The sequence below is a fragment of the Tachyglossus aculeatus genome, chromosome 14 (assembly GCF_015852505.1).
Source record: "Tachyglossus aculeatus isolate mTacAcu1 chromosome 14, mTacAcu1.pri, whole genome shotgun sequence".
NCBI lineage: Eukaryota > Metazoa > Chordata > Mammalia > Monotremata > Tachyglossidae > Tachyglossus > Tachyglossus aculeatus.
The window spans coordinates 19,791,459-19,815,927 of record NC_052079.1 but is presented as its reverse complement, the minus strand read 5'-3'; the positions used below and the strand labels follow the sequence as shown (position 1 = coordinate 19,815,927).

Here is a 24,469-nt window from a genome sequence, read left to right as displayed (position 1 = left end):
TCTGCACCCTTAAACCACATATATACACATCTTCATATGTGGTTGCTTCCCCTCTGTGTACTTTATTTTAGTGTCTGTCTCCCCAGCTAGACTGTAAGATCCCTGAAGGCAGGGATCGTGTATATGAACTCATTTGTACCCTCCCAAGTGCTTAGTACAGTGCTCTGGACATAGAGTAAGTACTCAGTAAATATAACTGATTGAAAGACAGTAATTTAGTAATGCCGCGGCAGCAGCTGTGAGCTTCAGTGTGCCCCTGCCCCATTGTTTGTTCGAATTTTTAGGGTGGGCACAATTGTGCAGATTTACTGGAAAAGGATAATGGTCCTCAGACCCAAATGTCAAGAGGGGAAAGAGCAGGGCACGTGACTCCGTTGTTTTCCACAGTCCAGGAGAAGTGGCATGGCCTAGCGGAAAGAGTAGGGTCCTGGGAATCAGAGGACCTGAATTCTAATCCAATCCCACCTCCACCACCTCGGGCAAGTCACTCAACTTCTCGGTGCCTCGGTTACCTCATCTGTAAAATGGGGCTGAAGACTCTGAGCCGCAAGTGGGACAGGGACTGTGTCCAACCTGATTAGCTTGTATCTACCCCAGAGTTTAGCGCAGTGCCTGGCCAAAAAAAAAAAAAAGAAAAGGCTGTAGTGAAGGTTTTTGGAGTCATTCTCTTGGCAGAAATCCCACTGTGTATTCAGATAGCTAATGATGATCCAGTGATGGCGATGATCTCTTTGACAACGGATGAGCCCTGAAAAGCCGGTGAATAAATCCTCCAGGGCTACCCCGTTCACAGCCAAGTTAACCGATGGCTGTCTGACAAGTAACTCCCTCACAAAAACACCTTGTCCGCAGCCCACAAAGTTCTTCTCTTCGCTTTCCGCTAATTACCAGGCAAAACATCCCCGCGGGTGAGCTGCAGAGACACTAGCACCTGCCCAGTCTCCCGGGAGAGCAAGCGCCAGCAGATCTGGGACTAGCTGCGTCTCCAGAAATAATCCCAGGCAGTCACTGTCTGGGGGCCGAACGGGATTCGTTTCTCTGCCCGGATCACTGGAGAGAACTGGATTTGATCAGCGGAAAGCCCGGGATGAGGCTGAGGCGTAGCGGCGCTTGCAGATGGAAGTGGAATCTTCAGCTCCAACCGATCAGCTTTTGGCACAGTAAGAGCCCTTCGGGCCAAAGAAAAAAGTGGGTTGTAGCCGGGCAGAGTGAGATGGCAAGCTATTGTGATTGTGTACATGTGTGTGAATATGTGTGTGTTTGTGCGTGGAGGGGAGACTCTTCATTATACACTGGAGTATTTTATTCTCTAGTAACGTGGAAAGGAAAGATTTGTGAGAAATCAGGAGAAAGGAGACGGCTGGCTTTAACCCGAGATGTCACATCTTTAACGTGAGAGGGACCTAAAGGAACATTTTGGGAGATCGTGTCATCATCTTTGCACGGCTTTCCGGTGTCCCCAGAGAGCGGGGTTACCGATCGGCATGATTTATGAAATGGATTTGGTTTACCGTGGCTCAGTCGGGTGGGGATTTATAGTTGTTGGGTGCTTTTCTTCATCCTAGGTGACTAGCCTTGCTGAAGGGAGATTTGTGTAGGCTTTGTTTAGGAAGTTTGGGGGGGAAAGCACAATAGGTCAGATATTTCCTCCATTTCTTGATTGATATACAGAATAAAGATTATTTCCATTTTAATCTGTCAGATGTAGAACTGACTTTACAGTTAAGTGATTTGCAGGTAATTGGCTTTTCAACCCAAGAACAGAACATTGGGGCTATAAATAATATTTAGGAATCTTTTTTTCAGATATAGGACTGACTTTACAGTTAATTAATTTGCAGGTAATAGGCTTTTCAACACAAGAACAAAACATTGGGGATATAAATAATATTTAGAAATCTTCTTTAAAATATAGATGTCACAGAACATACAGTCAAACCCAAGAGCCTAAGATACCATTTCTTAATTCTCCGAATGTGGTCAGAAAGACACATTTGAAAATCTATCCAACCTGATCACCTTGTAACCTCCCCAGTGCTTAGAACAGTGCTTTGCACATAGTAAGCACTTAATAAATGCCATTATTATTACTATTATTAAATAAATTATTAATATTCAGTCAGTCAGTGGTATTCTTCTAGACTGTGAGCCCGCTGTTGGGTAGGGACTGTCTCTATATGTTGCCAACTTGTACTTCCCAAGTGCTTAGTACCGTGCTCTGCACACAGTAAGTGCTAAATAAATATGATTGAATGAATGAATGAGTGTTATTCATTGAGTGCTTACTTTGTGCAGAACATTCATCATCATCATCATCAATCGTATTTATTGAGCGCTTACTGTGTGCAGAGCACTGTACTAAGCGCTTGGGAAGTACAAGTTGGCAACATATAGAGACAGTCCCTACCCAACAGAGGACTCACAGTCTAAAAGGGGGAGACAGAGAACAAAACCAAACATACTAACAAAATAAAATAAATAGAATAGATATGTACAAGTAAAATAAATAAATAAATAGAGTAATAAATATGTGCAAACAGTAATAAATATGTACTAAGCACTTGGGAAAGCAGTAGAACAGAATCGATAGACACGTTCCCCGCCCATAATGAGCTTACAGTCTAGACAGGGAGATTGACATTAAATAAATGAAGAGATTATGGATATATTCATAAGTGCTGTGGAGCTGAGGAAGGAGTGAGGGAAGGGTGGAAATCCAAGTGCAAGGGCTTTGCAGACAGGAGTGGGAGAAGAGGAAATGAAGACAGTCTGGGAAGTCCTCTGGGAGGGAATATGCCTTCAATAAGGCTTTGAAGGTGGGGAGAGTGATGGGGAGAGTGGGAAGAGTGGGGAGAGTCTGTCGGATGTGAAGAGGGAGGGCATTCCAGCCCAAAGGCATGGCGAGGGTCAGGGGTTGGCGACGAGATAGATGAGATCGAGATACAGTGAGTAGTTGGCATTAGAGTGGGTAGGGACTGTCCCTATACGTTGCCAGCTTGTACTTCCCAAGCGCTTAGTACAGTGCTCCGCACAAAGTAAGCGCTCAATAAATACGATTGATTGATTGATTGGAGGAACAAAGTGTGTGGAATGGATTGTAGGAGGGATTATTTTTTATTAGTGCCTTATATTCCGTTCCAATAAGTTGACGCTTCTCAGACCTTTCTTCCAGTTCATTAGACCCTGTAATTCTCTGATTGTCAATCAGTCAACCAATCGATCAATGGTAGTTATTGGGTGCTTATTCTGTGCAGATCACTACAGTAAGGGCCGGAGAGTAAGAGACAATACAGTTGGTAAATGCAATGGGGAAGTGGCATTCCTTCATTCAATCGTATTTATTGAGCGCTTACTGTGTGCAGAGCACTGTACTAAGCGCTTGGGAAGTACCAGTTGGCAACATATAGAGAAGGTCCCTACCCAACAGTGGGCTCACAGTCTAGAAGGGGGAGACAGAGAACAAAGCCAAACATATTAACAAAATAAATTAAATGGAATAAATATGTACAAATAAAATAAATAAATAAATAGAGTAATAAATACGCACAAACATATATACATATATACAGGTGCTGTGGGGAGGGGAAGGAGGTAAGGCGGGGTGATGCGGAGGGGCAGAGTAGAAGCAGTGTGACTCAGTGGAAAGAGCACGGGCTTGGGGGTCAGAGGTCATGGCTTCTAATCCTGGCTCTGCCACTTGTCAGCTGTGTGACTTTGGGCAAGTCACTTCACTTCTCTGGCCCTCAGTTACCTCATCTGGAAAATGGGGATTAAGACTGTGAGCCCCATTTGGGTCAACCTGATTACCTTGTATCTCTCCCAGCGCTTAGAACAGTGCTTGGCACATAGTAAGCGTTTAACAAATGCCATCATCATCAAGTACAGTGGGACTGGGGCTCGGGGGCGTAGCAAAGTGCTAAAGGGGAAGAGTCAATCGATCAGTGGTATTTATTGAGCACTTTCTATGTGCAGAGCACTGTACTAAGCGCTTGGAAGAGTATAACTAAATTAATGGACACGTTCCCTGCCGATAACGAGCTTAAGGTCGAGCGTACAGTCTATGGTCCTAAGTGCATAGGCAATGCAGATTTGAGGATTTGAGAAAATGAGGGCTTAGTCAGGGAAGGCTTCTTGGAGGAGGTATGATCTTAGTACGGCTTAGTAGACTGGAGATCTGTTGGATATGAAGCGAGAAGGAATTCCAGGCCAGAGGGAGGATTTTGGTGATGGTTTCGACAGCGGGACAGTATTGAGTGCTCAAGATTGAGGTACAGTGAACAGGTTGATGCTAGAGGCGTCAAGGGTGTAGGCTGGGTTGTAACAGGAAATCAGTGAAGTAAAATAGGAAAGGGTGGACTGATTGAGTGCTTTAAAGCTGAGGGTAAGTAGTTGCTGTTTTCCCAGGGAGATGGAAGGGAAACCACGGGAGATTTTTTTAGGAATAGGGAGACACTGGAGGCAAGGAAGTGAGTGAGGAGGTTCATAAAGTAATTGAGGTAAGATATGATATGTGCTTGGATCAGCATGGCAACAGTCTCCATTCCCCCATCTTACCTCCTTCCCTTCCCCACAGCACCTGTATATATGTATATATGTTTGTACATATTTTTTACTCTATTCATTTATTTATTTATTTTATTTGTACATATCTATTCTATTTATTTTATTTTGTTAGTATGTTTGGTTTTGTTCTCTGTCTCCCCCTTTTAGACTGTGAGCCCACTGTTAGGTAGGGACTGTCTCTATATGTTGCCAATTTGTACTTCCCAAGTGCTTAGTACAGTGCTATGCACATAGTAAGCGCTCAATAAATACGATTGATGATGATGATGATGATGGAGAGGATGGAGTTCTCCTGTTGACTGACATAGGGAGAAGTGTAGATAGAAGTTAGGTTGCTGGACATCATTTCTGCCCCATAGAGCAGAGTAAATGGGTAAGGACAGTGTTGCCTAGTGGATAGAGTACGGGATTGGGAGTCAGAAGGACCTGGGTTCTAATCCCAGCTCTGCCACCTGTCTGCTGTGTGACCTCGGGCAAGTCACTTCACTTCTCTGGGCCTCAGATACCTCATCTGCGAAACGAGGATTAAGACTGTGAGCCCCACGTGGAACAGGGACTGTGTCCAACCAAATTAATTTTTATCCACCCCAGCACTTAAAACAGTGCCTGACACATAGTAAGTGCTTAATAAATATCGTGAAAAAGGAACAAGTTCTCAAGAGTGTGGCTAAAGGCATCACGGCTCTTTTTTGCGGTAGCACATTTCCCCCTAGACCTGGGGTTTCCTCTGAAAATCTTCCCAGATGGAAGTCGCCATAAAGGTTACTTATCCAATGGTTTGGGGTTCATGGGCTGAACTGTATCTGTCAAACATAAGCTTCGGGTCAATAATAATAATAATGACATTTATTAAGTGCTTACTATGTGCAAAGCACTGTTCTAAGCACTGGGAAGGTTACAAGATGATCAGGCTGTCCCACCGGGGGCTCACAGTCTTCATCTCCATTTTACAGATGGGGTAACTGAGGCCCAGAGAAGTTAAGTGACTTGCCCAAAGTCACACAGCTGACAATTGGCGGAGCCGGGATTTGAACCCATGACCTTTGACTCCAAAGCCCGGGCTCTTTCCACTGAGCCATGCTGCTCCTCGTACTTTGTGATCTCCACTACCCTCATCCGGAAGACAGTCGGAAATATTCACTTGATGTTTAATAGCACACCAACTTTAAAGCACTGAATCCCCTCGCCCCCTCCTTCCTCACCTCCCTACTCTCCTTCTCCAACTCAGCCCGTAGAATTCGCTCCTCAAATATTAGCCTACTCAATGTACCTTGATCTCATCTATCTTACCGCCAACATAATAATAATAATAATAATAATAATAATAATAATAATAATAATAATAATAATGATAATAATAATGGCATTTAGATAGAGCACGGGCCTGAGTCAGAAGGTCATGGGTTCTAATCCCAGCCCTGCCGTGTATCTGCTGTTGACCTCAGACAAGTCACTTCACTACTCCATGCCTCAGTTACCTCATCTGAAAAATGGGGATTGAGATTGGGAACCCCACGTGGGACAGGGACTATGTCCAACCTGATTTACTTGTCTCCACCCCAGTGCTTATTACAGTGCCTGGCACATAAGTGCTTAACAAATACCACAATTATTATTATTATTATTAAGTGCTTACTATATGCCAGGCACTGTTCTAAGCGCTGAGGTGGATACAAGCGTGAAGCAGCGTGGCTCAGTGGGAAAGAGCAAGGGCTTGGGAGTCAGAGGACATGGGTTCTAATTCCGCCTCCACCACTTGTCTGCTGTGTGCCCTTGGGCAAGTCACCTAACTTCTCTGTACCTCAGTTACCTCATCTGTAAAATGGAGATTAAAAGTGTGAGCCCCCCATGGGACAACCTGATTACCCACCATCAACTCCAGCACTTAGAACAGTGCTTGGCACATAGTAAGTGCTTAACAAATACCATTATTATTATTATTTCTCATAGTGACAAGAAACTTCTCCAGCCTAATTTCCTAGTCAGAGACTGTGGCTCAGGATTTCCAAAAAGTGAACTGGGAATATTATTACTAGACTGCCCAATAATTTCACGAGAAGGCTCAGAGAATGAATTGAGTTCATGGCAGAAGAATACGAAATGTGGCTAGGTGAATTTGGAGATTAAGTTAAAGAAACATCATTTTTCACATTTCTGACCTACTCAGACATCTTAATGTTCCTGAAGATTTCAATTATTGAGAGAAAACTGAACTGAACATAAACCACTACACATGACACGCTCAAAAAATGCATTGCTCGGAGAATTGCATCAGCTTCAGGAAGTTGGAACAATATGAAATCGGTGAGGTCACATTATATGCTCATGTTGTGAGAGAAAGGAATTAGAATTCATGTTTTATGTCTTTTGTGGAAGAAAAACGCTGGTTTGGTGACTTATCCTAAGCAGCTCAGTTTGGGAACCTAATCTAATCTACCAATTATCTTCTCCAAATCAAAGGCTCACAAACAATCTACTCAGTCCACCGCTCCTGATCTTTTCTTTGAGGTTTTTCTCTTTTAGCTTAGTAGCAAATGAACCTTAATTCTCTAACATAAAATTCAGGGCCAACTAGAACAGGGAAAACAGCATGACCTAGTAGATAAAACACGTGTGGGGAGCCAGGGGATCTGGGTTTCTACTCCAGCTCTGCCACTTGGCTGCTATGTGAACCTGGTCAATTCACTGTACTTCAGTTTCCTCAACTGTAAAATGGGGGTTCAATACCTGTTCTCCCTCGTACTTGACTGTGAGCCTCATTTGTATAATAATAATAATAATAATAATAATGGCATTTGTTAAGTGCTTACTATGTGTGAAGCAGTATTCTAAGCTCTGGGATGGATACAAGGTGATCAGGTTGTTCCACGAGGGGCTCTCACAGTATTAATCCCCATTTTACAGATGAAGCAACTGAGGCACAGAGAAATGAAGTGACTTGCCCAAAGTCACACAGCTGACAAGCGGTGGAGCTGGAATTCGAACCCATGACCTCTGACTCCCAAGCCCTTGCTCTTTCCACTGAGCCACGTTGTATCTAGCCTGATTAGCTTCATATCAACCCCAGCACTTAGAATAGTGCTTGAAACACAGTAAGGACTTAGCAAATACCAGTAAAAAAAAGGAAACTGCAAAGAATGAAAAGTGAGACAGTTACCATTAGAAGAGCTAAGTGTGAAAGCTGGGTTTTAGCAGGAGAGTAGTGAGGTGAGGTAGGAGGGGGCAAGGTGATGGAGTGCTTTAAAGCCAAGTGGGGTCTGCACCTAGTAAGCACTTAATAAATGCTTTTGATTGATTAATAACTGATAGATACACATAAAAGAAGCATTTAAGGAGACAAGATAATGGTTTTGGAATGGTCACCCTGACTGAGGTTAATTGTGTGGGAAGGGGAGGGAGTCCGTCCTCTGGAGAGAAGGTGGAGAGAGAAGAGGAGCAGAACCATCTCTGGGACCAGGAGGGAAAGCAGGACTGAGTAGGACGGAGGCTACCATGGGATCTGAAGGGAAAGCAGGCATTGAGCAGGGCAGGATTGGGATAGGACTGGAAGTCGAGGATGAGGAGGAACTCGGAAGGGATTTGAGTAGGGTCTAGAGATGGTGAGAAGCAGGGAGTCAGAATGATCTACAGAGAGCCGTGATGATGGGCGTAACATGACAAGGGCCATGACATTGGGCCCAGATCACCCAGGGCATCCAGAAAAATAAGTCTTTTGTGACAAAGAGTTCAGGCTATGAGGGGAGAGCCATTGATGCACCCTGTCAATCACCCTTGGAAGGGCTTGCTTGTCTGCTGACATCCAGTTCCAGGAGAAGGCTCGAACAGAAGAAAGGGTTAAGTGAAGAGATACACAAAGCCGTAGCCCTTTGCATTCCTGCACCAAACTGAAGACTGCAAGCTCGTTGTCGGCAGGGACCACGTCTGCTAATTCTCTCGTATTATGATCAATCAATCGTATTTATTGAGCGCTTACTGTATGCAGAGCACTGTACTAAGTGCTTGGGAAGTCCAAGTTGGCAACATATAGAGACAGTCCCTACCCAACAGTGGGCTCACAGTCTAGAAGGGGGAGACAGAGAACAAAACCAAACATACTAACAAAATAAAATGCTTGGGAAGTCCAAGTTGGCAACATAGAGAGACCCTGGGCTCACAGTCTAGACCCTGCCCGGGGCCGGCTCCCGTGCACTTAGTACAGTGCCCTGCACATAGAAGGCGCTCAGTAAACACTACTGATTGATTGATTGAAGGGGGTGCTGTGATTTGGCCCACAGAAGAAACCACAGCCAGAATATCTCCCATGAGAAGGAAAGATAAGGGGAGGCAGAAATAAAGGTTAAAGATAAGTACCACATAGGGGTTAGCCTGTGCCTTAAACCAAGATTTTGGATTAGATTATTGTCTATTTATTGTTGATGTACTTGAAAACCCCCAGTTAAGGGAGATTTAAGATTTTCACATACGCATCTCCGTGAACTACTACCAATGTAACAGCCCTGTTTTCCAGAGCTCGAAGTAGGTTAAAGAGCGGGGCTTGCAGAGTTCAAGAAAATGGGTCAAGTGTGTGGTACCCGTGGGGGATGGGGGAGAGAAGAAGAGAGCATGAGTGTGGAAGGAAAATCCCGGATCAAGAATCAGAAGGGGAAAGGAAACCCACACCAAATCAATTCAAATATTTTTGGTTTCCAGGCTTTCCAGGGGAAAGGAAACCCACACCAAATCAATTCAAATATTTGTGGTTTCCAAGCTTTTCATTCTCACAGGCAAAGAGGGAAGTGAAAGTTTGGCTCTACTCCCACTGGGAGCCTGTTGGTTCAAGCATCACATCCACAGTAGCTATCGAAGCAGTGTGGTTCAGTGGAAAGAACACGGGCTTGGGAGTCGGAGGTCATGGGTTTGAATTCAGGCTCTGCCACTGGTCAGCTATGTGACCTCGGGCAAGCCACTTAACTTCTCTGTGCCTCAGTTACCTCATCTGTAAAATGGGGATTAAGACTGTGAGCCCCACATGGGACAACCTGATCACCTTGTATTCCCTCAGTGCTTAGAACAGTGCTTCACAAATAGTAAGCGCTTAAAAAATACTATTATTATTATTGTTATCAAAGGATTGGTGTCACCTTTGATTAAGTAATGCCAGTCTCCCCCTCTAGACTGTAAGCTCGTTGTGGGTAGGAAATGTTCCTTCATTCATTCAATGGTATTTATTGAGCGCTTACTGTGTGCAGAGCACTGTACTAAGCGCTTGGGAAGTACAAGTTGGCAACCTATAGAGACGGTCCCTACCCAACAACAAGCTCACAGTCTAGAAGGGGGAGACAGACAACAAAACAAAATATATTAACAAAACAAAATAAATAGAATAGTAAATATGTACAAGTAAAATAGAGTAATAAATCTGTACAAACATATATACTGTACAAACATATATATATATATATACAAACATATATATATTAGACTGTGAGCCCACTGTTGGGTAGGGACTGTCTCTATATGTTGCCAACTTGTACTTCCCAAGTGCTTAGTACAGTGCTGTGCACACAGTAAGCGCTTAATAAATACGATTGATTGATTGATTGATTGATACAGGTCTGTACGTCTATATATAAATATGTCTGTTATAGTGTTATATGGTACTCTCCCAAGCTCTTAGTACAGTGCTCTGCATACAGTAAGTGCTCAATAAATATGATTGACTGATTGATTGACCTTTGGGGTCCTTATCAAATCATTTCCCACAGGGGTTCATCCTGGAGCAGGTTCAGTCTGCAGCAGCGACATCCCCGTCATCAAGGGAATAATTTATTCATTCTCTCATTCAATTGTATTTATTGAGTGCTTCTGTGTGCAGAGCACTATTCTAAGCACTTGGGAGAGTACAGTATAACAACAAACAGACACATTCCCTGCCCACAATCAGCTTACAGTCTAGAGGACTTACCAAGTGAAGCAGTGTCTCCTAATGGACAGAGCACAAGTTTGGGAGTCAGAGGACCTGGGTTCTAATCTCAACCCCTCCATTTGCCTGCTGTGTGACCTTAGGCAAGTCACTTCACTTCTTTGGGTCTCAGTTACTTCATCTGTAAAATGGGGATTAAGACTGTGAGCCCCACATGGGACATGGACAGTGTACAACCTGATTAACTTGGCTCTACTCCAGTGCTTAGTACAGTGCCTGGCACATAGTAATAATAATAATAATAATGATGATGATGGCATTTATTAAGCGCTTACTATGTGCAAAGCACTGTTCTAAGCGCTAGGGAGGTTACAAGGTGATCAGGTTGTCCCACGTGGGGCTCACAGTCTTAATCCCCATTTTACAAATGAGGTAACTGAAGCACAGAGAAGTGAAGTGTCTTGCCCAAAGTCACAGAGCTGACAAGTGGCGGAGCTGGGATTTGAACTCATGACCTCTGGCTTAACGAATACCATTTAAAAAAAAGGCATGCAGAGCACTTTACAAAGCCTTTGGAATGATAATAATAATAATGATGGCATTTATTGAGCGCTTGCTATGTGCAAAGCACTGTTCTAAGCACTGGGGGGGATACAAGGTGATCAGGTTGTCCCACGTGGGGCTCACAGTCTTCATCTCCATTTTACAGATGAGGGAACTGAGGCTCAGAGAAGTTAAGTGACTTAGTCACACAGCTGACAAGTGGCAGAGCCGGGATTTGAACCCCTGACCTCTGACTCCAAAGCCCGGCTCTTTCCACTGAGCCACGCTGCTTCAAAACTGAAGCCAGACTAATAATCGATCAATTAATAATATTGGTATTTGTTGAACACTTACTATGTGCTCTAAGCTCCTTGTGGGCAGGGAACAATGTCTACCAACTCTGTTACATTGTACTGTCGCAAGCGCTTATAACAATGCTCTGCACATAGTAAGCACTCAATAAATACCACTGATTGATTGACTGATATACTGAGCGTTGAGTTAGATACAAAATAATCTGATTAGCCTGTACCTACCCCACAGTAAGGGCTTAACAAATACCAAAAAAAAAAAGATTAAATTGAGGCAGAGAAGCTAGCATTGCCCAACAGTCAAATATCTAAGCCAGGACTAGAACTCAGGTCCTTTAACTCCTAGGTCCCTGCTCTTTCCACTACACCATGCTGCTTCTCAAACACTCCCTCATGTCTTTTCTAAAATTGTCAGATGTCCAATTAAACAATCAATCAAGCTCCTATTTGGGCAGAGAATATGTCCACCACCTCTGTTGTATTGTCTTCCCCCAAACGCTTAGTACAGTGCTACACTCACAGTAAGCGCTCAATAAATACCATTGATTGGTTGACTCTACTAGCTGCCTAAGGTATGCAGGTCACTGTGCTAAGTGCTTGGATGAATGCAGTTGAGTAAAAGCCACAAATCCTAGATCCCTGAGGATCTCTTCCTTGCCAAATCTAATCAGTCTATGCTGATTTTCCTTTACTTCTCAGCCACCTTTGGCCATTGGGACCACTCCCTCCTCCTGAAAATGCTTTCTAATCTTCTTTTTACCAACACAGCTCTCCTCTTCCTGGCTCCTCCTCTGCCTCTTACCCCCTTCTGATGGTGCCCTTCAAAACTCTGTTCTAAAGGCCTTACTCTTCCCATTTTATACCCACTCCTCCGGAGAGCTCATAATAATGACATTTGGAAGTGCTTGCTCTATGCCAAACACTGTTCTAAACCCTAGGGTAGATACAATTTAACCTGGTCGCCCACTGTCCCTGTTCCACATGGGGCTCACAGTCTAAGTAGAGGAGGGAGGACAGGTATTGAACCCCAATTGAGGAAACTGAGGCAAAGAGAAATTAAGTGACTTGCCCAAGGTCACACAGCAAGCAAGTGGCAGAGCTGGGATTAGAACCCAGATCCTCTGACCCTCAGGCCCGTGATCTTTCCACATGGCTTCAGCTATCATATCTATGTAGATTCTTCCATTCTCCCTGTCTCTGAAGTCGGCAACTTTGGCATTATCCTTGATCTCCGTCTCTCTCTTCATTCATTCATTTATTCAATCATATTTATTGAGTGATTACTGTGTGCAGAGCACTGTAATAAAATAATAATAGCATTTATTAAGCGCTTACTATGTGCAAAGCACTGTTTTAAGCTCTGGGGAGTTTACAGTGTGATCAGGTTGTCCCACGGGGGGGCTCACAGTCAATCCCCATTTTACAAATGAGGTAACTGAGGCCCAGAGAAGTGAAGTGACTTGCCCAGAGTCGCACAGCTGACAAGTGGCGGAGCCGGGATTTGAACCCACGACCTCTGGCTCCAAAGCCCGGGCTCTTTCCACTGAGCCACGCTGCTTCCCCTGAGCCACGCTGCTTGGGAGCATACATTAGAACAGACACATTCCCTGCCCACAATGAGCTTACAGTCTAGAGAGGGAGATGGATAACCCTTATATTTATTCTGTAACCAACTCCCTTCAGGTTTTCCACCTCAGCGTTTCCTAAGATCCGAGAAGTAGTGTGGCTCAGTGGAAAGAGCACGGACTTTGGAGTCAGAGGTCATGGGTTCAAATCCCAGCTCCGCCAATCGCCAGCTGTGTGACTTTGGTCAAGTCACCTCACTTCTCTGTGCCTCAGTTACCTCATCTGTAAAATGGGGATTAAGACTGTGAGCCCCCTGTGGGACAACCTGATCACCTTGTAGCCTCTGCGGTGCTTAGAACAGTGCTTTGCACATAGTAAGCACTTAATAAATGCTATTATTATATTTTGCCAACTTGTACTTCCCAAGCGCTTAGTACAGTGCTCTGCACACAGTAAGTGCTCAATAAATACAGTTGAATGAATGAATGAATATTATTATTATCTGCCCTTTCCTCTCCATTCATTCAATCACATTTATTGAGTGTTGCTTACTGTGTGCAGAGCACTGTACTAAGCACTTGGGAGAGTACAGTACAACAATAAACAGTGACATCCCCTGCCCACAAGGAGTTCACGGTCTAGAGGGGGGGGAGACAGACATCAATACAAATAAATAAAATTACAGATATGTATGTAAGAGTTTGGGGCTGGGAGGGCTGAAGAGCAAAGGGATAAATAAAATCACAGATGTGTGCATAAGTACTTTGGGGCTGGGAGGTGGGAAGAGAAAAGGGAGTGAGTGAGGGCAAAGCAGAAGGGAACGGGAGATGAGGAAAAGTGGAGCTCAGTCTGGGAAGGCCTCTTAGAGGAGATGCACCTTCAATGAGGGCTGAAGAGCAAAGGGATAAATAAAATTACAGATGTGTGCATAAGTACTTTGGGGCTGGGAGGTGGGAAGAGAAAAGGGAGTGAGTGAGGGCAAAGCAGAAGGGAACGGGAGATGAGGAAAAGTGGAGCACAGTCTGGGAAGGCCTCTTAGAGGAGATGCACCTTCAATGAGGGCTGAAGAGCAAAGGGATAAATAAAATTACAGATGTGTGCATAAGTACTTTGGGGCTGGGAGGTGGGAAGAGAAAAAGGGAGTGAGTGAGGGCAAAGCAGAAGGGAACGGGAGATGAGGAAAAGTGCAGCTCAGTCTGGGAAGGCCTCTCAGAGGAGATGCACCTTCAATAAGGCTTTGAAGCAGGGGAGAGTGGTTGTCTCCGTCTAAGTGGCTGGCATACAGCTTCAGACACTTGTCAAATTCCAGAAACTGCTGCTTCTGGCTCTTTCAGATTCTCCCCTCTCCAGTCTGTACTCAACTCAACAGAGAAGCAGCGTGGCTCAGTGGAAAAAGCACGGGCTTTGGAGTCAGAGGTCATGGGTTCAAATACCAGCTCCACCGCTTGTCAACTGTGTGACTTTGGGCAAGTCACTTAACTTCTCTGGGCCTCAGTTCCCTCATCTGTAAAATGGGGATGAAGACTGTGAGCCCCACATGGGACAACCTGATCACCTTGTAAATTCCCCAGCACTTAGAACAGTGCTCTGCACATAGTAAGCGCTTAATAAATGCCATTAAAAAAAAGACAAAAAAAACACACAAAAAAACTCTGCTTCCTGATCATTTTCCTTATAGCTCTATTTCCCCACATATCTCCAGTGGTTTCCCTTCCCTCTCCACTTCAAGCAAAAACTCCTGATGAATGGCTTTAATTGGCTCCGGCGGGGCTGTCCCTTCTGCTGATCCAGACTGTCTTTTCCCTCCCCAGCTTTGCTCTATTAATTCCTATCAAACTCACCAACTCACTGGGCTAATATTTTCTTCTCCCATGTCACCGATCTTCTGCTCGGACTCTCCCCACACCCTGGAACTTCCTCCTCTTTCATATCTGACAGATGGATGCCGACCCTTTTCTTCAAAGCCCTTTGGAAATCGTATCTCCTCCAGGAGGCCTTTTCCACCTAAATTCTTATCACCCTAACCTATTCGCCAACCACCACTTGAGCTCTTCCGTACCACTTAAGCTCTTAGGTTTTCACGATTTCATAATGTTCAGTACTTCCGGACATATTTTATGTATCCTATCCCTGGCTGCTAACTTTCTCTTTTAACGGTACTTGTAAAGTGCTTACTGTGCACAGGCTTAGTACAGTGCTCTGAACACAGTAAGTGCTCAATAAATACGACTGAATGAATGAATGGATGAATCCCCTTTTCCTACTTCTACTTTTCTGTAATTTATTTTAGTGCCTGGTTCCCCTGGGAGTTGGAAGGACCTGGGTTCTAATCCCGGCTCCGTCACATGTTTACTGTGTAACCTTCTCTGTGCTTCAGTTACCTCATCTGTAAAATGGGGATTAGAGTGTGAGCCCCCCGTGGGACAGGAACTGTGTCCAATCTGATCAACATATCTCTACCCCAGTGCTTAGAACAGTGCTTGGCACATAGTAAGCACTTTAAAAGTACCATAACTATTATTATTATTATGCTCCTTGAAGTCTGGGATCAATTCTCCTAATTTTATTGTATTCTTCCAAGCACTCAACACAATAATTGTCACACAGCAGGCTCCCAACAAATTGATTGATCTCTTTCTAATCCTGCCTTTTTATCCTCTCCGCAATCTCACTTTTCTTCTAGTCTCACATACGTACCTTGCTAGTACCATGATGTCAGGCACTCTAGCATTATATCAGAATGTTTAAAACTGAACTCCTTATCTTCCCTCCTAAATCTTCTCTTCCACCTATCTTTCCCATCACAGCTGACAACCCCGCCATCCTCTGTGTCAAAGAGGCCCACAATCTTAATATCATCCATGACTCTTCAAAGTCTTGTCATTATCACTATCATTAAATCCTATCAGTTTTCCCTCCTCAGTATTTCCACATCCTTCCCTTCCTCTGCATCCAAATGGAAACTACTCTGGTCTAAGCGCTCATCATAGCCCAGTGATTGTGTCAACCTCCTCACTGGTCTCCCTGGCTTCAGTCTCTCCTCTCCCTGGTAGTTTCTTGACTCCGCTGCCCTCAACTTCTTTCTAAACCATCATTCTGCACACACCTCCTTGCTCCTCAAAAACTTTGGATGGTTACCGCTCCACGGCAAAAGAAGCTCCTGATCATGGATTTTAAGACATCCCATCATCTCCTTCACTTTTCCGTATCCTGTTTTTACCTATTACACCCCAGCTGGAATTCTCCATTCTTCCTCTGTGGTCTGCCACCTGCCTGCTGTGCATCCTTACCTTCTCAGGGCCTTAGTTTCCCCATTTGTTAAATGGGGATTAAATACCTGTTCTTCCTATTTAGACTGTGAGCCCCACTCTCTTGTATACTGCTTAGTAGAGTGTTCGGCACTTGGTGAGTGCTTCACAAAAGCCACTATTAATGTTAGTATTATCAATCAATCAACCAATCAATCGTATTTATTGAGCGCTTACTGTGTGCAGAGCACTGTACTAAGCGCTTGGGAAGTACAAGTTGGCAACATATAGAGACGGTCCCTACCCAACAGTGGGCTCACAGTCTAGAAGGGGGAGACAGAGAACAAAACAAAACATATTAACAAAATAAAATAAATAGAATAGATATGTACAAGTAAAATAAATATCATTATTATTATTTTATTAACCTGATCTAGTGCCTAGTTTTCAACTATCCTTCATATGATGCCTGGCTCACAAGCTTCCTTCGCTCTGGAATTCCCTCCCATTTCATAGATTCCCCCTCTACTTTATTCCTTTTTAATGCCTGGATTGGTGGAAGGCTCCCCTGGACTCTCATTCCTAGTAGTTTAGTGGCCCCTGGCTCATAAAACATTCAAGGCTACTATCTCCTGTTCTGTACAACCTTCCACAGGCTACCGAACAGCTACCAAAGCTACCAAAACTAAGGTTTTCAAGAAGGCCTTAATTGTTGTGGGAATCACAGATTAGCAAACTGCAAACCTGTCTGGGGTATCGCCTGCACAGAGGGGTTGGCTAAAGCCCCCTCAGAGCAAAAGGAGACGTGAATATTTCAGGCCAAGGCAGAGAACAAGCAGAACGGTTTTGTTTGACTTCTTCTTGACTTCTTCTGGATAATCACTGCAATGTTTTCTCCCACTAACCGGGTAGATCCAACTCAGCGGAGTCGAATGGGAGTTGTCTTTCCCTGGTTCGCGCTGATCCTACCTTCTTGGAAGGTAACTTTCCCCAGACCGGAAGACATCAACTCTCATCTTCTGGGCACCTCCGCGGAGCCAGTTGCTCCCAGACCTTGAAACTGTCACCAGAGTTGCAAGTCTCTGTTGGCTCACCGCCTTGGGAATCGAGGCCGCGGGCCAACACCCCAACCTCTACACTCTTGGCGACGCTGCTGCTGGGAAGGGCCAGAGACTCAAAACTACTTTTCCCCCGGGGAGCAGGCGCAGCACAAGATAAACAGTACTGATGAGCAAGAAGTAATTGGGTCATTCGGTTTTATAATGCAGGATCCGATGGTTCCTTTTCTGAATGAAAAAGAAATACTGAAATCAGTCGATCACTCAGTCAATCAGTGACACACTTACGGTGTGTAGAGCACTGTACTAAGCACTTGGGACTGTACGATACACTAGAGTTGGTAGACATATTCCTCTTAGTTCCAGGGACATTGTTTTAGTAGTGGTGTTTAAAGGACTGTGAGCTTTGAGTGCAGAGAAATTAGATTTAAAGCTCCTTAATCTTAAAATTTATCTGGTTCTTCTGTTGTTTTATTTTCCCAAGTTCTTAGTACGTGGCACTCAGTAGGCCCTAAATGGATACAACTCCTAATAATTCTGGTATTTTTAAGTGCTTTCTGTGTGCCAGGCACTGTACTAAGCACTTGGGATTATACGATACACTAGAGTTGGTAGACATATTCCTCTTAGGTCCAGGGACATTGTTTTAGTAGTGGTGTTTAAAGGACTATGAGCTTTGAGTGCAGAGAAATGAGATTTAAAGCTCCTTAATCTTAAAATTTATCTGGTTCTTCTGTTATATTTTCCCAAGTTCTTAGTACATGGCACTCAGTAGGCCCTAAATGGATACAATTCCTAATAATTCTAGTATTTTTAAGTGCTTTCTGTGTGCCAGGCACTGTACTAAGCACTTGGGATTGTACGATACACTAGAGTTGGTAGAAATATTCCTCTTAGGTCCAGGGACATTGTTTTAGTAGTGGTGTTTAAAGGACTATGAGCTTTGAGTGCAGAGAAATGAGATTTAAAGCTCCTTAATCTTAAAATTTATCTGGTTTTTCTGTTGTTATATTTTCCCAAATTCTTAGTACATGGCACTCAATAGGCCCTAAATGGATACAACTCCTAATAATTCTGGTATTTTTAAGTGCTTTCTGTGTGCCAGGCACTGACTAAGCACTTGGGATTGTACGATACACTAGAGTTAGTAGACATATTCCTCTTAGGTCCAGGGACATTGTTTTAGTAGTGGTGTTTAAAGGACTGTGAGCTTTGAGTGCAGAGAAATGAGATTTAAAAGCTCCTTAATCTTAAAATTTATCTGGTTTTTCTGTTGTTATATTTTCCCAAATTCTTAGTACATGGCACTCAATAGGCCCTAAATGGATACAATTCCCAATAACTCTGGTATTTTTAAGTGCTTTCTGTGTGCCAGGCACTGTACTAAGCACTGGGGTGGGTACAAGCAAATCAGGTTGAACACAGTCCCTGCCCAACGTGGGGCTCACAGTCTTAATCCCCACTCTATAGATGAGGAAATGGAATGATAATAATAATCATCATCAATATTATGGTATCAATAATAATAATTCTGGTATACCTCTATTACTACTACTACTAATAATGATAAAATGACTTACCTTATCTTAGGACTACGATTTTAAGCAAGTTTTTCAGATCTGCTGGACTGTTTAAATAGAGGTAGTGAAGCATTCTTTGAAGTTTAATTGTTTTTGCTATTTGAGGGGTATTTACAGCACCTTGTGTTGCTCAAAACAGAAAAGAAAATCTATTCTGATCCCGTGATCAGGAGTTGACATGACATGGCCGAGTGAAAATACCTGGACCTGAGAATCACAATACCTGTGTTTTAGTCCCAGATTCGTCACTTCAGTCAATCACTTGTATTTATTGAGTGCTTACTGTTTGCAGAGAAACTGGGAAAGAACAACATAATGGTTGGTAGACACATTCCCTGCCCACAGTGAGCTTACAGTCTAGAGGGGGAGACTGACACTAATGCAAATAAATTATAAATATATCCAGCTGTGTGGCCTTGCGTGTGTCATGTAATTTCTCATGTGCTTCATACTAGATCTGTCAGTCCAGGAAGCTTCTGAACAGAGAGTTTGCATTGTTTGCAGGCTGGTTTGTAGTAGGAGAATAGCAAAGTGAGGTAGGAGAGGGCAAGGTGACTGCTTTAAAGCCTAATGGTGAGGAGTTTTAGTTTGATGCGGAGGTGGAAGGGCAACCACTGGAGTTTCTTGAAGAGTGGGGAAACACGGTCTGAGAATTTTTGTAGAAAAATGATCCGGGCAACGGAGTGAAGTATGGACTGGAGTGGGGAGAGGTAGGAAGCTTGGAGGTCAGCAATGAGGCTGATGCAGTAAATTTTTTGGGATGCAGAATTTTAGCGATGTTGTGAAGATGGGATCAACAGGATTTCGTGATGGATTGAATACGTGGGTTGAATGAGAGAAAGAAGTCAAGGACAACGCCAGAGTTACAGGCTTGTAAGACAGAAAGGATGGTGGTGCGGTCCACAGTGATGAGAAAGTGACGGGGAGGACAGGGTTTGGGTGGGAAGATAAGGAGATAATGAGAAGACAATAATAATAATGATGGCATTTGTTAAGTGCTTACTGTGAACCAACCACTGTTCTAAGCGCTGCGGGGATACAAGGTAATCAGGTTGTCCCACGTGGGGCTCACAATCTTAATCCCCGTCTTACAGATGAAGTAACTGAGGCACAGAGAAGTTAAGTGACTTGATAAGGCAGCATGCCTAGTGAATAGAGCACAGGCCTGGGAGACAGAAGGTCATGGGTTTTAATCCCAGCCCTGCCACTTGTCTGCTGTGTGACCTTGGGTAATTCACTTCACTTCTCTGTGCCTCAGTTACCTCATCTGTAAAATGGGGATTAAGACTAAGAGCCCCCTGTGGGACTGTGTCCAACTAGATCATCTTGTATCTACCCGAGCGCATAGAACAGTGCCTGGCCCAAAGTAAGCACTTAACAAATACCATAATTATTATTTTTGTTATTATTACTGTCACTAATAATAATAAACAAGAGCTGGTTTAGAGAAATAGGCAAAATACAATATACAAATAGGCAATCAAACCCTCTTAATCTCCCCCCATTCACTCATTCATAAAGTGGGCTAAACTCCTTAGATTTCCTGAAACAACCCTGTTAAAGTAGCTCACCGGATTAGCTTGTGACAAATTTCAAACAGTTTTATTAGCTGAGGCCATTTAAATATTCGTCTGAACTCAAGGGTGTAATCAAGGAACATTGATCTTCCGTTTCTTCCTCCAAGCTTCCTGGTCTCCTGTGCCTTTCAATGGCAGCAGATCTCTGGCTTTTCAAGGCTGGGTAAAAGAGGCCGGAGAACTGTGAAGTTCTTTGCCTGCTGGGCTCAGTCCCTGCGGTCCTGATCTGTAAATTTCCTGAACTGTACAATCTACTCAAATGCATTTAGCAGCAAATTCCTTCCCCTTTCCTGAAGGGAAATTGAATTTGAATAAATCTGTACCCAATTTCCTTTCATCTGGATTATTAGATGTTCTTCTGAGAAAAGGCGGCACCCATTCAGACGGAGCTATCTAGCCTGCTTTTATTAGATCATTAGATCTATGCCCCAGCCTAGGACATTTTGTGCCAACTGAAGTTGTTTGGGCTGAAAATTCTGGGTGGACATAAGGATGCCTTTATTTAGCCGGGAAGCCAGAGCGATGGGCCTAGAACGAGCCTGGCATTTGTGGTTTGCGAATCGATAAAACAACTTTTCCAGGGAATGGGTGAACCATTTGATTTATTTTCATAGGATGAAATACTAAGAAATTCCAAGAATTGCCTAAAACAAGGTAGAAGAATCTACCCTCCTTCATTTCACCTTCTATGACATGACCGATCCCCAAGGCAGTTAACTCTGATTAAGAGTAAAACTTTTCCTCCTTCTAATTGCTTCCTCCCTCAATGGCAAGCAGGTCCTCAATATCAGAACAGTTTGATTCGAGGGATTCTCAGCTCCCACTGAATGTCCTGAGTTTGACTAAGGAACATTTGACAACTTTCACTTGGGGCTCATTTGCAACTCGATGAAAAATGTAAAAAGTCCTCTGCATCCTCCAGGGATTGTGGATTTCACAGGAGTCTCTGGGGTTAGGAGCTGGTCAAATCTTGAAGACTCATTAATGTTTTCTTCTTTTTTATTTTTCAGACGCTGCAAATGGATGTGAAAAAGCTGAATAGAACCTTGTTGCAGATATTTCGCCGGGGGGTGGCTTCTTCCCTAGGCCTCCAACCTCAGCAGGTTCACATCAACCGCCTCATTGTAAGTGGGCCAAGTCTTTGTCCTGGTTGCAATAGTAGGAACACTTATTGAGCTCACAGTTGGTTCAGTGCACTGTACTGGGCATCTGGGAAATGCAGAATTTCAGTCAGTCAGTCAATCAATCGTATTTATTCATTCATTCAATCGTATTTATTTTTTTAATGGCGTTTATTAAGCGCTTACTATGTGCCAAGCACTGTTCTAGGAGGCCTTCCCAGACGGAGCCCCTTCCTTCCTCTTCCCCTCGTCACCCTCTCCATCCCACCATCTTACCTCCTTCCCTTCCCCACAGCACCTGTATATATATATATATATATATATATATATATATATATATATATATATATATATATATTTGTACATATTTATTACTCTATTTACTTATTTATTTATCTTACTTGTACATGTCTATTCTATTTATTTTATTTTGTTAGTATGCTTGGTTTTGTTCTCTGCCTCCCGCTTCTAGACTGTGAGCCCGCTGTTGGGTAGGGACTGTCTCTATGTGTTGCCGACTTGTACTTCCCAAGTGCTTAGTACAGTGCTCTGCACACAGTAAGCGCTCAATAAATATGATTGATTGATTGATTGCTTGATTGATTGATTCTAAGCACTGGGGAGGTTACAAGGTGATCAAGTTGTCCCACGTGGGGCTCACAGTCTTGATCCCCATTTTACAGATGAGGGAACTGAGGCATAGAGAAGTTAAGTGACTTGCCCAAAGTCATACAGCTGACAATTGGCGGAGCCGGGATTTGAACCCGTGACCTCTGACTCCAAAGCCCGGGCTCTTTCCACTGAGCTACGCTGCATTTATTGAGCACTTACTGTGTGCAGAGCACTGTCCTAAGCGCTTGGGATGATACAGCATGGTGTGGTCGATAGAGCACTTGCCTGGGAGTCAGAAGGTCATGGGTTCTGATCCTGGCTCTGCCCCTTGTCTGCTGTGTGACCTTGGGGAAGTCACTCTACTTCTCTGTGCCTCAGTTACCTCATCTGTAAAATGGGGATTGAGACTGTGAACCCCACGTGGGACAAGGACTGTGTCCCACCTGAATTTTTTGTGTCCACCCCAGCGCTTAGTACAGTGCCTGGCACATGGTAAGTGCTTAACAAATTCCAAAATTATTATTATTATCACAATATAACAGAGTTGAATAAAGAATAAAGGGCTGTAAACTCGTTGTGGGCATGGAACATGTCTACCAACTCTGTTACATTGTACTCTTCCAAGCACTGAGTACAGTGCTGTGCACACAGTAAGCGCTCAATAAATATCATTGATTGATTAAAGTGATGCATTCCTTCACACAGGGATCTTAAACCCTAATAGGGAAAACCAACATAAAAATATTTTCAGCTAGAATGGTCAGAATAAATAATTGAGTATATACACCTGTACTGAGGGGGGTGTAAATATGTTTTTGTTCATTCAGTCCTATCTATTGAGTGCTTACTGTATGCAGAGCACTGTATTAAGTGCTTTGTTGTTGTTGTTGTTTATTATGGTACTTGTTAAGTACTTACTACTCAACAGGAGTAGATACAAGATAATTAGGTTCAAAACTGTCCCTGTCCCACTCACAATCTAATTTGGAGGGAGGGAGGAGGATTTAGTCCCAATTTTATAGATGAGGTAACTGAGGCACAAAGAATTTAAATGACTTGCCTGAGATCATACCGCAGACAATAATAATAATAATGTTGGCATTTGTTAAGTGCTTACTATGTGCCAAGCACTGTTCTAAGCGCTGGGGTAGATACAAGGTAATCAGGTTGTCCCACGTGGGGCTCACAGCCTTCATCCCCATTTTACAGATCAATCAATCAATCAATCGTATTTATTGAGCGCTTACTGTGTGCAGAGCACTGGACTAAGCGCTTGGGAAGTCAAGTGGTTGAAGCCGGATTAGAACTCAGCTCCTCTGACCCCTAAGTCCATGCTCTTTCCATTAGGCCACACTGTTTCCCAGGTGCGTGCCAATGGGTAGATTTCCAGGGCCTGGAAGCCATTTTGTTGGCTATCCCATTGGTCCCATTTCCCTTGCACTCACCACTGAGCCCTTTCATTCATTTGTTCATTCATTCGTTCAATCAATTGTATTTATTGAGCGCTTACTGTGTGCAAAGCACTGTACTAAGCGCTTGGGAAGTTCAAGTCGGCAACATATAGAGACGGTCCCTACCCAACAACGGGCTCACAGTCTAGAAGGGGGAGACTTTCACTGCTCATTCCCAACCTACAGGAGGGGACACAGGAAAAGCAGATTAAACTGACAGCAGTCAACCGATTAGTAACCAGTTGAGTCTCCTACCGCCCCACACATTAACATTATTATTATTATTATGGTATTTGTTAAGCGCTTACTATATGGCAAGAACCGTTTTAAGCGCCGAGGTAGATACAAGTTAATCAGGTTGGACACCGTCCCGGTCCCTGTCTCCCTCCCTCTGGGCAGCTGATTGGGAGACAGGAAATCCATCCCTTTAGGGTGGGATATCCTTTCTGGAATGTTTTCTGCTCAAGGCGCGGACAATCCATTCAAGTGGATTTAATTCACCGGCTTGCGCTTTCACCGATTCCAATGTTCTGCAAAGCTAGAGCAGGTAACAGCTTCAGCAGAGTATTTCTGCTACTGCTGCTAAACAGATATCCTGTCTCAGCCCAATCATCCGTCTCACACTGCCTGCAGTCGACCCACCAGAATAATAGTGATGGTATTTGTTAAGCGCTTACTTTGTGCCGGGCACTGTACTAAGCGCTGGTGTGGATACCTCCTCCAGGAGGCCTTCCCAGACTGAGCCCCTTCCTTCCTCTCCCCCTCGTCCCCCTCTCCATCCCCCCCGTCTTACCTCCTTCCCTTCCCCACAGCACCTGTATATATGTATATATGTTTGTACATATTTTTTACTCTATTTATTTATTTATTTTATTTGTACATATCTATTCTATTTATTTTATTTTGTTAGTATGTTTGGTTTTGTTCTCTGTCTCCC

At 43.7% G+C, this 24,469-nt stretch overlaps 1 protein-coding gene across 3 annotated transcripts in view; it reads left to right on the top strand.

Annotated features, from left to right (window-relative positions):
* PTPRR (protein tyrosine phosphatase receptor type R) overlaps positions 1–24,469 on the top strand; it is a 247,635-nt gene that overhangs the window by 89,242 nt on the left and 133,924 nt on the right. For 2 of the 3 annotated variants that reach the window (XM_038756286.1, XM_038756285.1), the window contains exon 3: positions 21,359–21,472. In XM_038756286.1, the coding sequence (XP_038612214.1) occupies positions 21,359–21,472 (114 nt within the window). Of the gene's footprint in view, positions 1–833; positions 1,161–21,358; positions 21,473–24,469 lie in introns of those variants that run through there. The other variant, XM_038756287.1, reaches the window with a different exon arrangement.